We start from the raw sequence: 16396 nt of genomic DNA, 5'->3' as shown, positions 1-16396 counted from the left end.
ACTCTGTGGTTTTTCAAGTTTGCACAATAGGCACATAGGTTGTGGTTTCTCTCTCATTTTCTCAACGGATCACCACCAACAACGCAGCTAAGTGTGAACTCTCACCGCCTCCCCTCCTTCCTTCCTGTTAGACTTGCATAGAGGCTGACATGGTATTTCATTAAAGATCTGCTTTCCCCCCACAGCGATGACATCAGGCCGAGGTTCCAGACATGCAGTGCCTTATAGAAGTGCTTCAACTTTTTAACATTTTGTGATGTTGCAACCACAAACTTTGATGCATTTTTTATTTTTATTTTTTTTTAATTTCGTGACAGACCACAACAAACCAGAACATAAACGTGAATTAAACAGAAAATAATTAATGGTTTTTAAAATGTTGCGTTTATATTGAGCCTTCTTCACTCTGATTACCATAAATAAAAACGGTTCTCTTTAAAAGTACTCTCTCAGTATAAATTATTATTATTATTTTTTTTATAAAGGTGTCAGGTTTCTTTTTTTAGAGAGAACAAGAGTGAACAAACAGCATCTTGAAAACCAAATAAAACAGCAGGCAGGTCAGGGAGAAACTTGTGGAGAAATTTAAAGCACAGTTAGGTTATTAAAAAACAAAAAGAAGAAAAATAATTGTTGAATAATAATTCCAATTTCCACTTTGCCACAGTCCATCTAAAAACAGATCTTGATCAGATGAGGCCAACGTGTAACTTTTGGTTCTACAACCACATTCAACCAATTAAGATTAGGATTCTAAGTAGGATTTACCTTTTAGCAAGTGTTAAACATGAACATATCGATAATAAATGTTATGTTTCCATTAACTGTAAGCAGAAAATCAGTATAATTAACAAAAATAAGGGCTTGAAAATATTAGTCTTTGTATAAAACTTTTTTTTTTCTCTTGGGAAATTGAGTTACTGCAACAAATTCACTTTTCCATAATATTCATATATATATTGAATATTAAAGGAATAGTAAAGGAGGGTTTTTTGTATGGAGGCCCCTGTCCAGTATGACTGAGCTTTAGTTATTTTCAAAACATTTTTTACTTTGTAAGTAGTAAAGTAAAAATTTTTGGGGTAAGTCAATTATAGTTAACTTGCCCCTAAAGATAACTATAATTGACGAAATGTGAAAAAGGAAATATTTTACACAGGAAGTGTCTCATTTTGTGGTTAATTAGAAACAGATTGTTAAACAACAAACTTTTTAGGTTGGCTTTTTTTGTTGTTTTTTAGCGTATCAGTGTCAGCTGATGTTTGGCTAAGACAAGACGACACCGTCCACTTAAGTAGTAAATCGAGGTTTTCATGCTCTTTAGGTTCATATTTGACCTAAAACTTTATTAAGGCCATTTGAGGTCTCCACGCTTGCTCAACTTGGACGTAGATCTAGAATAAAAAGGATGATTTTTTTCTTTTAGGCCACACAGATGGTGGCACACGATTACAGCTCAATCCCCCTTTCACAGGGCCTGTGAACAAAGAAGAAGTTATTCTCTTGAAGGGATTGCAGAGGAGAAAATGGAAAGCATAAATGAGGAAAAGTGTCATCATATGGCTGTTTTTATTAGATTGTTCAAGATAGATCTAATTTTGATTTGGGCTAATGCGAGGAACACTATCAGCCATTGACTAAGGGTGTCTTATGACTTAGTTGACGTACTTCGCTCAACAGTCTTGTGCTTTTACTCTGCAGTTTCGGTTCAGACACCGTTCCAAGTTCAAGACTCGTGGTAATTTTAAAAGCTCGTGCAGCCTCTATTTATTTCATGAACTTTGGCGACCCCGCCTTCCTCTTTCCGTTCCCTTCAGCTCCTAGAAGTGTAACTATATTAAGAGCCTCCAAAGAGCGTCAAAAAAAATGTTCATACAGACTCATTCAGTCACTCTTGAAGTACCTGTGGCAGATGAATGTTCAGGGAAACCCATTTGACGCAGAGTCTCCTGCTTCTTTAGATGAGCTACATTCATCATTTGGAAAGTTGGACCTCTCTTACTTTCCTGTTTCACTAGATTTGTCGCAGAGTTGAGGCTGGTACGACATAAAAATACGTACTGCAGTTAAATTTAAAGGCCAAAGCAGCTGCTTACTTACACTTGCACTGGGGGGGGGGGGGGGCATTTTACAGCTCTAATGAAGGCACTAGGGAGGGAAATGGACCAGTTGTTTTTATTTGTTTTATCTTTTCCAGTCATGGAACAGATTGATCTTTCTTTTGCCTTGTCTTGTACTTTTCATCTTCAACATAGGCTGCTTTGTTTTACATACTGACATTTTAGGCCACTTTTCTTTTCTTTTCATAGCAGTCACTGTGGCTATGTTCACACGAGTCTGATGCCCGTAAAACGCCGGCATTTTTTTTACGTTGATTGGGAAAAAGTTCCACATTTAGATGCATCCAAGACACTTTGAGTCAGTTGTAATATTCATGCCAGACCACTAGATGGCGGTGCGATTTTAGCATGTCATTGGAAACATGTGCATTTTTGACCCTTAGCTTCCACCTCACTAGCTAAGCCGTCTCCCATGAACGAAGTGCTCATGATACACTGATATTCCTTTGTGTGAACTGAACAGGCTAACTAGCGCAACATGACACAATGCTAGCTGCCATTGTTTTTGTTGTTATCTGTGCATATGTGTGCGAGAGCTTCACACCTCTACTCTGGTGTTACAGAAAACTTTCACTGTACAACTGGATTTGAAAAAGTCCCAGTGCTGGATCAGCTCGGTGTAAACGGGCCTATATTTGCTCAACCTTTCTAATAGTCAGTACTGAACATCCTTAATTCTCCACAAGGTGTCTGAGACATTCCTCAGAGATTTTGCTCCGTACTGACATGATATCATTATGCAGCTGAGGCAGATTTGTCGGCTGCACATCCATCATGTCAGGTGGGGGAGGTTTTAATTAGGTGACTCTGGAGGCCATTGGAGATTGTTGTGAGAACCATTTTGAGATGATTTGGTTAGAAGAGGGGAAACACTGTGGCCATAAAGGGATGGAGGTGTTCGGCAGCAGTGCTCAGTTTGGCTGTGGTCTTTAAACAAAAGGCTCAACTGCTACTAAGAGGCCCAAAGTGTGAAAACCATCCCCCAAAACGTTCAGTTATGATTTCCTGTATACCTTAGTTGTAAAGAGAGGCCAATTTAGCTTCTGTTGCCTTTCTTTATCTGGAATAGAACTGCAACTAATGATTATTTTAGTAATAGATTATTCTATTGATTATCCTGTCAATGTAAAAAATAATTAAGCCTTTTAATACAATTATAGAAACACTTTACCAATAAATTATTTTTTTTTAATAAAACGTACATTTTATTGCTTAAAATGTAAAAACACAGCATTCCTGTAGTGCACACTCCAACTATTTGTAGCAAAGGATGCATCTGCAGCTAGAAAACATTTCTAACTTCAACATGTGAAAAGCTCAGCTCTTTCTGCTTGACTTAACATCAATACACTGTAGGGATAACCTGTTGACAATTTTTCGGAATAACCGATTAATTGGACAGCATAGGGTGCTCATAGGAGATTTTTCTTCTTTTTTTTTTTTTTTGCAGAATTTGAACCAGGTGAAGTTGAAATGATTTTACTTGAGGAGTTTTGGGTAGAACATACAAATAGTTTTTTTTCCATCATCGTAAATGCAAAATGTATATATCTAACTGCTCTGAGCCTGTTCTCTCATTAAAAGGCCTTTTTAGAGTCTATAAACTCAATTTGGTGATTAATCGATTACTAAATCAGCGGGTGATTATTTCAATAATCCGTTCATCACGGTTAATCTGACTAATAGTTTCATTCCTAATCTGGAACCTGTCTGTCTTTTCTCTACTGGTCATTGACGTTAACGAGACCTTTCAGTCCACTCACCTGCCACTCTTTGAACATTTTCTCTTCTTCTCTCTTTTTGTTTGTGTAAACCTGAGCGATGGTTGTGGGTGAAAACCCCCAGCAGGTCAGCAGTTTTGGAAATAATCAGATCTGTCCTTCTGGCGCCAACAGTCACACTCAAAGTCAATTAAATCCCACTTTATTTCTATTTCAGTACTTCAGGTTCAGATGTCAACAAACAGTCCTCACCTTGAGATGCAGCGATTTGCTGCCATCTGATTGGTCGACTCTCCATCAATATGTGTTAACAAGCGATTGAAAGCGTCTACCTGGGGATTGCAGGCTTCAGTTAGGATCCTGCGACTCAGAATATTATACCAGCATCTTCGTACGGCTATGTATTGAAACGCTCATCTGTGAATCCCCGTAGGCATCGGTTAGCTAAACAACACGTCTGAAGATTGAGTTAAATTACGTTTTAAATCTCGTCAGCCCAATCCTTCTCCGGCTCTCCCGCTTTGCTCTTTCCCTTTCCTCCCGCCCCCTGCTGACCTGACTATTTACCCAGCATCCCTCACTCTAATGAAGGGCATTCCTTCGGCAGCCATGTTTATACTGTAGAGAGGATTAACTCGGCTAAAGACTTAATGCACAGGCACAGTCAACCTATGGTCTGTTTGCCGTTTCCAGGCTGCAGATTGACATCCAGCTCTCTCCCGCTTGTTCTGCGTGTCTCTTGGCTCCTGTCGCCTCCGCCTCCTCCCTCGTTCTCATTTTGCCTGAATTAATTGAGTTCTCTTTTTTTTTTTTCCCTTCACGAGAAGGCTCACAGGAGGGCTGTGTGAGGATAGAGAAGAGTGATAGAGAGGATAGGAGAGACAGAGAGATCAGCGGTAGAAGCCTAAGGGGCAGAGCTTTCCCAGAGGTAGACGGGCCCCCATTTCCTCGGGGACCCGGAGGCCCCTCCACAGTGACTTATATCTTTATCCTCTCAACAGTCATCTCTCAGCACTTTAGGGAAAAGACTCATAGTCTGCTAATCGGGGTCAGGCAGATATATTTCTTCAACCCTCTCTGTCTCAAGGGAGGTTTTCACCTAATTTAAGCTCTTTGTATCTAGAAAGCTACAAAGAGCACAAATTGAGAAAAGTATTAAAAGGATATGGCTGCTGGCAAACGACTTCAGAAATGATACGTATGCCCCGCTTTGCAGAAGTATTTATACTGGCGAACTTTTTCTGCACCACAGCTACAGATTTAAGTGTGTTTTATTGAGATTTCATGTGAGAAAGCAGGCCGTGATTAGAGGGGAAGGGAAACGTGGCACGGCTTTCAAAAATGATCCTGAATCTGTCTGGGATGTATTCATATTCAGCGCCCCTGAGTAAATATTTTTAGAGCTACTTTCTGCTGCTGTTGCAGCTAAAAGCTAAAAGTTAGTCTCTAAAAGGGCGAAGCTGTAGAAGTTTTTTTTTTTTTTTTGCAACATTTCTTCCCAAATAGCTCAGTGTTTTTGTCTTTGTGATGCTTTTTTGCTTTCACAGAACAGCTGAATTTACATCACGATTAAACAACATAAATGGACTTTATTTTATTAACTGACTTCTAAAAGAAAGTAGCTACAACAGAATTTATTTAGGGGTATCCGAGTAAGGGTTATTCAGAGTACAATTTCTTGATTTTGATCATATTTTTGAGACTATTTTAGTTTAGCATCTCAGCTGCGCTACTTTGCACCGGTCCATGACATAAAATCCCACTGATAACACACTGATGTTTGTTTCTAATGTGACAAAATGTGAACTTGGCATGTTATGAATACTTTTTCTTATGCTGCAAACTACCAACTAGTCGACTAGTCGATTCTTTCCTCTACAACAGGCTAGGTGAGTTTGTCAGATACTTTTGAATTGTATAAAAATATTAAATAATTTACCGAAGGCGTAATACAAATTAAATTATTTGTTATAGTGGCATGCCTGGCTGTAAATATAACTAATAAAGCATTTTCTCTTGTGGTTTCTATGACGTCACAGCGACATGTCGACCTGTTGACCTCGCCTTTAAAACATATGAAGTTGTTCAGCCCCTACTACGAACTCAGTAAGCCTAGCAAACGCAAAAATAAGAGCCTAAGTGAAAGTAGAACCTTTGAAAGCCTCATTCTTTGGCGACACAGCAAGCTGCCAACGTTTGAGTACAACTTGATGTTTCCACATAAAGGATTGACAACTTAAAGACGTCCACTCAACATGGGATCCAGGGTCTGGGTGCGTTCTTTCCGCGGAAGCGGCCCGCCGCTGGACGGGCCTCCGTGTTTTTCTTGGCTCCGGTCGTTACGACGACAAGAGAACTGAAAGAACAGACACGACGTGCGCCCCGGACTCCATCTTGGTCTGAACCCTTTCAATTATAAACCATTACAACTTCATCCTCTGCAATATTCATGCGCAGGGAGATAACTCCATCAGATGTCTTAGATTGCTGTAAGTTGAGATAAACACTTGCCGAGTTGTTGCAGCCAATCGCCCGCCTCCATTCCTCAATGTCACAGCCTTAGCACTCAATAATTCAAAGCTTGGCGGTAATGAGCTCCCCGTAGGCCCTGTCCCCGAGGAGCCTCCCCGCTGTGCCCCTACTGTAATGTAGTTATATCTCATGTCAGCTTTCAAATCAATTACATTTCTATCTGATGGCTAAGTAATTGTGCTTGATTGAGTTTTTGGCACGCCAGCCAAGTGTGCGGTTCTGGAGCTCCAGCCAGTCAAAACAGGAAGCTTCATCAAATGAAACTGTATTTCATCCTGATTGAGGCTGCTTGCATGATAAGCACAACTGTAATTATGATAATAATAACAATAGCAATCTGTGTTTTCTCAGCTTTGTTGTTGTTATTCTTTTCTCTCTCTTTTTTCCTCCCGTCAGCTCTCTTGATGAATTCTTGCCCAAAGGACAATGAAGTAGTATTTACTTAACTCCAGATGCTAAAGCTGATTTGATTGTTTTTAACTTGTGCAATTTAGTTGATTAAATGCAATAGTCTTGAAACACATCATATTTTTGGTGCAGATCTGCACGCCGCTCTATACTTTGTGATTAATTCCTTGCATTTTTGAAGCATCTGAATGAGAAGAGAAGTGGGAAGTGAAGTTTGAAATGTTGTTTCTGGGTGAAATTGAGATCCAGTAGTTTTGAATGTTTGTGTCAGTAAAATAGAATTGCTTTCATTTGTTTTGTAAAACAAAAAGGGCTCTTCTAACACTGCTTTTCTTGGAGTGGAGCAATGCTATTTTCCTCAAGCTATGTTATCACAAAGTACCACGCAGTTTAAAATTTCTCCACAGTTTCTGACATTTTCTGGGCACTTCTCTCTCCTTAGCTGGAAATAGCACCTAGAATCAACAGCGTCAACGGTGTAGGTGTTGATGGAAACAAGAGTTTTGTCCTGCAAGACACAAAACTTCCGACCTGACCACAATGTGTTTATTACAGGGCAGATCATTTCCCTCCAGGATATTCAGTAATCAATTCGACGAATCATTTCAGCCCTGGCATCAAGCTAAGCTAACGTTTTAAATGGTTACAGAAATGCATGAGATTTCCACCTTTCCTCTCACTCCCTGCTGCGCAACAGCTCTGACCTGCCATCAATGTGCAAGCGAGCAATCATGGCCGCTGGTGATGATGACGGATGAGCGGTTTTCCTTTAACATTAGTTTGTTTCTGACGGTGCTAAGGCACTCCCCCTGACTCTGATTGGTTGTTTTTCTGTTTCTGCAGATGGCAGTAGGACCACAGAGAGAAGGCAGAGGAGTTAGATTTTTTTTTCACCTATTTTCTCTTGGGCACAGTGATAGTTTTAGCAAATAATGTAAAAAAATATATATTGCTATAAAAGACACCTACTGCAGCTACAAGAGAATTTGGAAATTGTTTGTTATTTTTCATTTGTTGTCCTTCCTTCACCATGTTTTATTGTGCAGAACTGTATCATTGTACTGAGCTGAGTTACTTTAAATAGCATTTAGCCCTTTTGCTATTGGTGCTTTCATAGCATTAAACTAGCAATAGCAATAGGTTTGGGTAAGCTAAACCTAGCATACCAGCAGCTAGCATGGTGCAAAGGTCATATACCATGTACATGGCTTACTCACACTCACAGCAGGTATTGATAGATGTGTGAACAAATGATGGAGGAGTCTCTGCATACGTAGATAAATGTATATACCAACAGACGGACGGACACACAGCCAGAGGGATGTATGAATGAATACCTGGGCGATTGCTCACATGAATGGGTGGACAACCGGAGATATGCAGGGAAAAGATGGATCAACACAATGCATGCCTGAGTGGACAATGGGATCCTCTAATGGAAAGGTATTGATATAGATGAGGGGGAGGATGGTGTGGTTAGGTGCATCAGCAGCTAAATAGTGATGAATTGTGGCTGCTTTCAGCAGCACTAAGTATAACAGACACAGTAAAGCAACCGAGCTCATCCATAATCAGCAGACACAAATGACTGTCTTCATGCCAGAGGAGAAGTTCTCTGGAAATGAAGCCCTGTGAGTATCTGCCAACCTGCCTCTCTGTCTCCGCTTCATCAGCCTCTTTCTTTCTCTCTTTCTAGTTTTTTTTTTTGTTATATCTCCTTGTTGTTGGCGTTACCCTTTAACTCCACATGTATTTTATTCTCTCGTCATTTCTCTCTCTAAGACAGTAAAGCATCTCTCTGCCTGTCTCTAAAGCTGTGTTCTGTGGGGGTTTTATTTTGTTCTCTTATTTTTTTTCTTTCTTTCTTTCTTTTTTTTGCAGTCAGGGAGCCACTGGGTGCACATCTACAATCTCGCCTTTCATTTCATGGCTTCTGGAAATGGATGTTTTACTGCCTTCATTAAGGCGTGCAGCAGTCAGCGCTGTGTTTTCCCTCTGAAGTTTAGCTCCATGAACCTCGCTATTAGAGGACATTATGGCCCCAGATTTCAGGGCACAGTGGAACACTGTATAATTTGATTAGTGTTATTAATCAAGTGTAATACTGCTTTTTGCCCTCGTCGCTCTCTCTCCCTCTCTCTTCCCCTTCCCCTCTTTCTGCTGTTTTACTTCTACTTTCAAATGCTTGCCTTGCCTCTTCCTCCTCCTCTTCCTCTTCCTCCTTCTCCTCCTCCTCCTCCTCCTCTGTACTCGGTGTATTTCGCCATCACCTGCAGTACAACAAACATCCAGAGAAATTGACAAAAGGCTCTACACCTTCCGGTTTAAAAACAATGATTTACCACTTGTTATTTTCCTCTCTCCAAACCCCCTAACCTTGCTTTCCACCGCGACCCCCCCCCCCCCACAGTGAGTGATGTCCCCCCCAACCCCTCATCTCTTTACCCAAGACATAAATCAATTGAGATGAAAGTTCCATAATTGTGCTTGCTGGGAGGGATTTGAGCAAAATTGCGCTATGAATTTTTTAAAGGGAATTTTTACTAGCTCTTCAGCGAGACTTGGGCAGCGAAGGAAGGTGAGGCCACAAGGATTTATGGGCCTGGATTCTTCATTACTGAAGTAATTTTCCTGCAAATGATAGTGCAGCACCCTGGAGGGGCGGGGGCGTTGTGTAGAGGGGGGAGGAGGGAGAGAGAGCGCTTGGCCGCCTGAGAGAGTACAAACCTGCTTAATCTCTTGTGGAGAGAAAGAAGCTCAGAGCACTATCATCTGTAAGAGACCGAAGCGCCATTTGTTCACATCTAAACCGCAGCCAGTCTATTTGTGATTCATAGTAATTGATTGCTCAGATTTGTTCCAGGACTAGTGGTACGAGCTGAATTCATTACAGTGGAGGTGGGATCCACACTGATGCAGGAACCACCTTCTTGTCGGAGACGCACCAATCAGAGAACTCGGGGCTGATTTCCGATCTCAGTTTTTTGAAAAGCTTTGTTCCGCCGCCATTTCCAGCCAATTCCAGTTACCTCCTTAAGAACGCCAAACAAGCTACATTCAGAGTGTTTTAATTGTAGCGTTCTGTAATTATTTCTATGAAGGGCAGAGGCAACGTCACACTGTGTGTGAAGAGAGGAGTTTTAGAAGTACTGAGTCATCACAGTTGACATGTTAGCATATTAGTATTACTAGCGGTAAAAAATAGTTTCCATTTGTATTCTGTGGAAAATGCAGAATATTACATAAACTTGAAAATGTCCCCAAACTCTTTTTTTTAAACCTAACATCCTCCAAAGCAATCTGAGTAAAGTTACCCATTCAAATCAAATATTGGTGTGAAATATTTGCACATCAAAAATTTTAGTTTGCTATCATTTTAAAGATATTAATAAATATTCAAAGAGGTCATCAAAGGTCAACAAACCTCCCCCACACCCCCCACATTTGCAAAATGAAACAAATTTGCTTTTGCCAAGTTGCCATATTGTTTTGGGATCAATAAGCTGTGATGCCAAATTTTAAGTTGCACAAAAATAGCACAATTAATTTTTATCAAGGTTATCTCTGGTGACCTCTGGAAATTTTGTTTTTACAATTTGAAAAATGTATAACGGCACAAATGACACCATTGAATTTGTGAACATAGACTGGCTGGTTGACCTTTATTGACCTCTGGCAACATTTATTAATATCTTTAAAATGATTTCAAAACGAAGCAACCTTGCTGTGACACGTTTAGCCGTCCTGGTATCTGCCACTACCTGTTTGGTGGTAAAATCTACATTTTGTCAGTGATGCTAAGTTTTGAGTAATACAAAGACCGAACGTATCAACATGTTGGCCGTAATACTGTAGCTAACATTTCTTCTCATGCTGCCACTTTTCTCTTCATGCGGTTTCCATCCTTTGCCTGTGTGTAGAGCCTATGCCCACCTCATATTGATTTAGATTTGCTTTTGCCAAGTTGCCATATTGTTTTGTCATGAAGAAACAATATGTCTCTCCGTGTCTGTCTCCCTCTGGTCTCTCCTTCTTCCTCATTGAACCTTTCTCAGTCTAATATGGCTGACATTCTGTCTCCATCTCTTTAGGTGCAGCCAGCAGCAGTGGCCCTCCACAAGGTTAGTGTGTCCATGATGCCAGGTCTCATTCTGTATACTGCCTGCTGTCCAGTCAATTTTACAGCTCAGTAGCTTGAGAAGCACAGGGGCAAAATCTGCTGCAAGATGGAGAACGAGAGAGAAAGAGAGAGAAAGAGAGAGAGAGAGAGAGAGAGAGAGAGAGAGAGAGGTGAGGGGTAGGATGGGGGTGGAGGGAGAGCGGTAAGGAGGGACGGGAAAAACAAAATTATTGTGCACCCTGTCACTGACTGAAGTGGGTCCCCATTCCCAGCACACTAACAACTCAAGACAATTAGTCACTTCTCACCAGGCTAGACCTGAGAATTACTTAAGTGCCAAAAAGAGGCAGGCTGTAAAGAACCCTCTAGAATATCTATGAACTGCAGCAACTCAATGGACTGAGTGGAAACAGCGATAAAATAACTCTGCCTGAGTTTTTTATCTAGTGCTTTTTTTTATGACACCGAGATAGAAATAAGGTTCTTGAAACTTTACTTTGGCAAAATGATGGCTTTTAAAAAAACATCCCATTCATTTCTGGAATTAAGAGCAAAAACATTCCAACTAAAATAGATCTTTGGATTTTTATTGACACCCGCAAGCAAAAATATAAGCACCAGGTAGATTTTATTTCAGTTTTCAAATCTGTTTCGAATAAGTTGTATTCTCTTGCTATTCTATTCCTCATCAAATTACCCTCCATGTCATGTAGATTTAGCTAACTTTCTTCTGCTAACCAGCTCATACCTACTGTCACCACATACATCACTCACAAAAGTCTGCACAAATTCTGCAGGAGTCATTTCAAGATAAGCATAGCTCAATACTAATACTTTATTCTTTAAGAAACCTCGTCAGATCAACTCCGTGTTTGAAAAACAAGGCAGCATCATTTTTAGTTTTCCATCTGTGACTTTTAAGATGATCCAGTCTCTCCTTGCTTTTCTAGACAACGAACAGGCAGTCACAGTTGTTCTCTGGAGTTCAGCCTCAACATGCTGCTCCAACTCAGGGTTAGCTAGATAAGGAAGGTTACTATGTTCTCACAATAGGTCAGCTAAAACAATATTATGTCTTATGTCTTTGTTTTTAAAGAGGTAAAATATAATAAATTGTGTTTAGACTGAGCTAACTGCACTTTGTCTTGCTACCCTGAGAGCTGTACCATACGTCACAATCAGACATGGACCCCCGTCTCGTCTCTCTCTGTAAACATCATCGTGAAGAAGAAACCGGGTAGAGACTCTCTGCAACGGCCCGATTAACTCCACAAAATAATGTACACAAACTGGGATGCCGTTTTACAAGGAGTGCATGAAAAAATAAAGTTTGCTAAAGAATTTGCTTTGAAAAACGCAACTGTAAACCAATAACAGGTATCAGTCCATAGTCAAGTTTCATCAAGTAATCAGCAGGAGTGCACCAAGTGCAGTTTTCTGACTGATCGCAAGATTCAAAAAGCCTGATCTGCCAATTCCGATTTTGGCCAAAACTGATTTTTTTTTTTGTCTGTAAAGTAGATAATGTCGTGTCAAAGTCACCAAGTTGGCAACATTGGGGACATCGGCTAATTTCAAGACATTTGCGGAGGTAGAAAATGTTGGTGGATAAAATTTGTTTACCATTTAAGTATTGGCTGATTGCACATCTCCTGAAATTAAGGAATTTGTGACCAATTTATCAATGGACTGATGTATCAATGCACCTGTACTAATCCTATAGATCCTGTGATCAGGTCCCCCACTCAACAGCTTAGTCAGATCAACAAATTTTGAGTGGATACTGAGTTTACTTTATTAGCCTATAACTGTCTTGATGTGAATTGTGTTCAATTTCCTTATTTTTTATTAATTCTTTAAAGCTGCAGTATGTAACTTTTATAAAAAAATATATATATTATTTACATATTTGTTAAAACTGTCACCATATTGTGACATGTTATGAGATAGAAAACCTGTGAAAAGATGGATCTCCTCCATCTCCCTGAGCTACTATATTTGCCATTTCAAGAAATCCAATGCACATGGTCAAAAACAACCAATCAGAGGCAGGAGGAGGGTCTTAGTGCTGTCAATCATGCTCATGTACGAGCGGCTCAATGTTCTAATGACAGAAAAACAACATGTGGCTACAGGAAAACTGTTTATTTGCCATCATCAGTAACCATGCTAACTAGCCTTAGCAATCCTGGCAAACTTATCAGGAAGAAGCTGCACCATAGAGGAGAGCAATGGAGAGGGTGTAAGCAGCACATACATGAGGGTGATTGATGATGCTAAGCCCCTCCTCCTGATTCTGATTAGTTGTTTCTAACCGAGGTGTGTTTGTCTGTAGCTAGCAAAAGTATTACTTGGAGAAGGTGAGCTCAATTTCCTTTCACAGATTATCTGTCCTATACTGACAGTTTTAACAAATATGTAACAAATATTTTTTTTTATAAAAGTTACATAATGCAACTTTAATTGGAAAAAACAAAAAAGCTAAAATGTCAATCGTACTTTACATACACCCAGTAGTTCATCACTTTTGTTTTGTGAGTCCCTGGAGCTTCAGCCACCACATCTCCCCCCCGCCCCCCCATCCACCCTGAACAAAAGTAAAGCCTGACTAAGGTGGGTGGTGCGTGGAAGATCAGGGAGAAAAGTTTGTCCTGGGCCCTCTGCAGAGACTCAGCGTGACCAATTGGGGCGAAGGGGATGAATAAGGCCATTCACTGGGCTAATGAAAGAGCTCCCGCCGGGCCCTGAATGAGGGTGGGCCCATCTGCAGCACATAGGCGTGCACAAACCAGTGACCTCAAAAATTACCCAGGAAGCACTTCAGGACAGTCGCCCCAGCAACAGGCTGGGGTTTGCATGGCAACCAGCCGCTTCAGTCGGTGCCAGGCAGCGTCTCACACAGAGCTAATTTCTCTCTCGGCATTGAAAGGAGTCCGCGTGAAATCAACGTCATGGGACAAACCCCAGGCGTTTTCCTGAGGGGGGAACTGTCAGCGCTTCTCTCATGTGAAACTATGCAGGAGCTCTCCTCTCCTTTTGAAAGGTGAATGACGCTGCCATTAGGTCTTTTTTTTTTCCTATTCTAAATTAATCCACCCAACTGGGCGTACAGTAAAGCAGTTTGGAAGATGAAACGTTGTCGCAGTCTTACGGACGGGAGACAAGGATCCGTCAATACCCTACGGACCAGACATAAGGTTTACAAACATCTCTGATGACTGCGCTCATTGGGCTTTGTCTATGATATTCGATTTAATATATTCATTCTTGATGAGCGAGGTCATTGAAGTTCCGCTGCCGCCCCTGTCCCCCCCCCCATCCCCTGTAGAACTTTTGACAGCATGAAATGACAAGCCGCCCCTGCATGCATCTCCCACATCAAAAAGTAATGAGATTGTGCTGCTGGAAATATCACTACAAAGCATCGGGCCCGCGCTCGGGTCTGACTGCACCTTCAAACAGCGCTGCCTGCCAGCTCGCCTGCCTCGCCTCCCTCTGCCTGCTGCAACACAAAAAAAAGAAAAAAAAAAAAAGAAAAAGGAAACGAACAAAAACAATCAGAATCAGAGCGAGCGAAACGGCAAGGGAAGCTCCCCCGCGCCGACACAAACGAACATGCCGGGGCCTTTCATCCTGAGAGTGATTAGCCATCCGAAACGTTTTAAAAACCCCCAGCTTTGAGGGGCGTTCGTCAAACGAAAGCGTTCCATTGAGGAGCAGTGGTGAGATATTTCTCGCCGGGAAATGCCAGTGATCTCGTCTCTAATTGTGGCACCGCTGACAAGGATGGTGTTTCTGGGAGCTTTTTAAGCGAGGCTTTTCGCCGTGCTCTTGTTCCCCCCCCCATCCTGTCAGATCCACCACCAAAGGCACTGGGGGGAACAAAAAGGGCCCCTCAGATTTTGTTCTTTCATCCATGTGCTTATTGCATAGTGCATGAATACAGGCCTAATATAACCCACTGTGACCTAATGTGACCTGAGCTAGCTCCTGGTAAGGCAGCATTTGGCGTTAGATGTTCACAAATAGTCAAAATAAGGATGATCTTGATTGGTCGGTTCTCCTACTTTCCTGTTTCATACCTGCTTCTTGCTGTTTTGAACCCTTGTTTGTGATTTTAATTCCCATATTGTCTCATACCATAGTGTATCAGTTAGGTTTTCTTTGTAAAAGTGAATTCATGAAGTATAGGTTGTCATAGAGGCTACAAAACTTTCCCCAGCTGGCTGTTAATAGAACGAAGGTCAGTGCAGAATGTCAAGTTGTGTATGAAACGACCAAGTTGTTGAGGGACAAGTATTTCTTCAGGTTCTGCATCATTAACAATGTTTGTCAAACGTACATTATCAAGTAAATACTTTGCAGCACTTTTTTTCTAAGCGTGTAAAAGGCATCGTTCCTGTTAAGTTGGCCACTAAAGTCCACTGTGTGATTTAAGGTACAAAGTGAGAAAACCAGAGAATGTTTCAGTTTTTTAGTAAACGCCTCATCAGATTCTCAACTTTCTGTTCTTCTCAGTTTTCCTAAAGATAAGTAAATTCTGGCAGTGGCAAAAATAAATTACCAACTACTGTACTAACTCATCATAAACTAATCTGCAGGGGAACTATTCACAGATTCGCCAACTCACCAATTTTTATATGAAAGGTAACTTCTAATTAGTAATGGAAAATTGGAAAAATGGAAAATTCTTCTTTTTATGGATGTTTGGTAGAGCATAACTAAAATATTGTGATATGACATGCTATTGTTTAGTGTTTGCAAAGCAGCCAATCCAATACCTCCATTCGTTTTCCTTACCGCTCATCGGTCATCGCCCTAAGAGAAATAGACAAGGAATATCATGGATGTTAGCTTCTTCAGTTGTGCTACGACAGTTTCCTCTCTACGTATTAATGCAAATGAAGGTGTAATTTGTGCTTGAACTATTAAAATCGACAATTCTATGCATTTTCAGAGGGGTTCCCAACTATTCCTGGATCTTATCCTGGGGTTCACTGTACATTTTAAGTCTTGGAGAAGCAACACTTTTCTTTAAGCTAGCTTTTGAAGTCAAAGTTAGCTTGAAGCCTTCAGAATTTGGCTCAGCTTTCCCTCGCTCCACTCAGATGGCAGATTCTTGAACGTTTCATGAAAGGGAGGCTCTGCGGTCTGCAGAATCAAAGACTCAGTGATGGTAGTAGGGGCTTGGGGGCGGGGGGGCAAAAGCAGGAGATATATGGGTTGAATAAACAGGAAAGAAGTTAAGCTCTGGCTCATAAAAATCAGTATTATAACAACATTAATTGATGCTGCTGAGTGCCATATGTGGCACCATATGGAATAGCTGCCCCAGAGGCCCTCTATAATAGACAGCCCGCAGTGGTGCTCGCAACTTGGCACATTTACAAACAAGGGATGTCCCATTAATATCAGCTACACAGACTGAGCAGCAGACAGTGAAGAAGGGAGAGGGAGAGACAGAGAGGAAGGCAGAAGGATCAAATCTGGCTCTG

The 16396-nt window shown here is 41.1% G+C and overlaps 1 protein-coding gene across 8 annotated transcripts in view; it reads left to right on the top strand.

Moving 5' to 3' along the window:
• Window positions 1–16396, top strand: part of fbrsl1 (fibrosin-like 1) — a 254770-nt gene that overhangs the window by 110020 nt on the left and 128354 nt on the right. For 7 of the 8 annotated variants that reach the window (XM_016673819.1, XM_016673817.1, XM_007556971.1 and 4 more), the window contains one exon: window positions 10873–10902. The exons of the other annotated variant lie outside the window; for it this stretch is intronic. In XM_016673819.1, the coding sequence (XP_016529305.1) occupies window positions 10873–10902 (30 nt within the window). The remainder of the gene's footprint in view (window positions 1–10872; window positions 10903–16396) is intronic. 8 annotated transcript variants of the gene reach the window in all.

Source organism: Poecilia formosa, unplaced genomic scaffold, assembly GCF_000485575.1.
Source record: "Poecilia formosa unplaced genomic scaffold, Poecilia_formosa-5.1.2 Scaffold82, whole genome shotgun sequence".
In the NCBI taxonomy this organism is placed as follows: domain Eukaryota; kingdom Metazoa; phylum Chordata; class Actinopteri; order Cyprinodontiformes; family Poeciliidae; genus Poecilia; species Poecilia formosa.
This window is presented reverse-complemented; position numbering and strand designations above follow the sequence as displayed.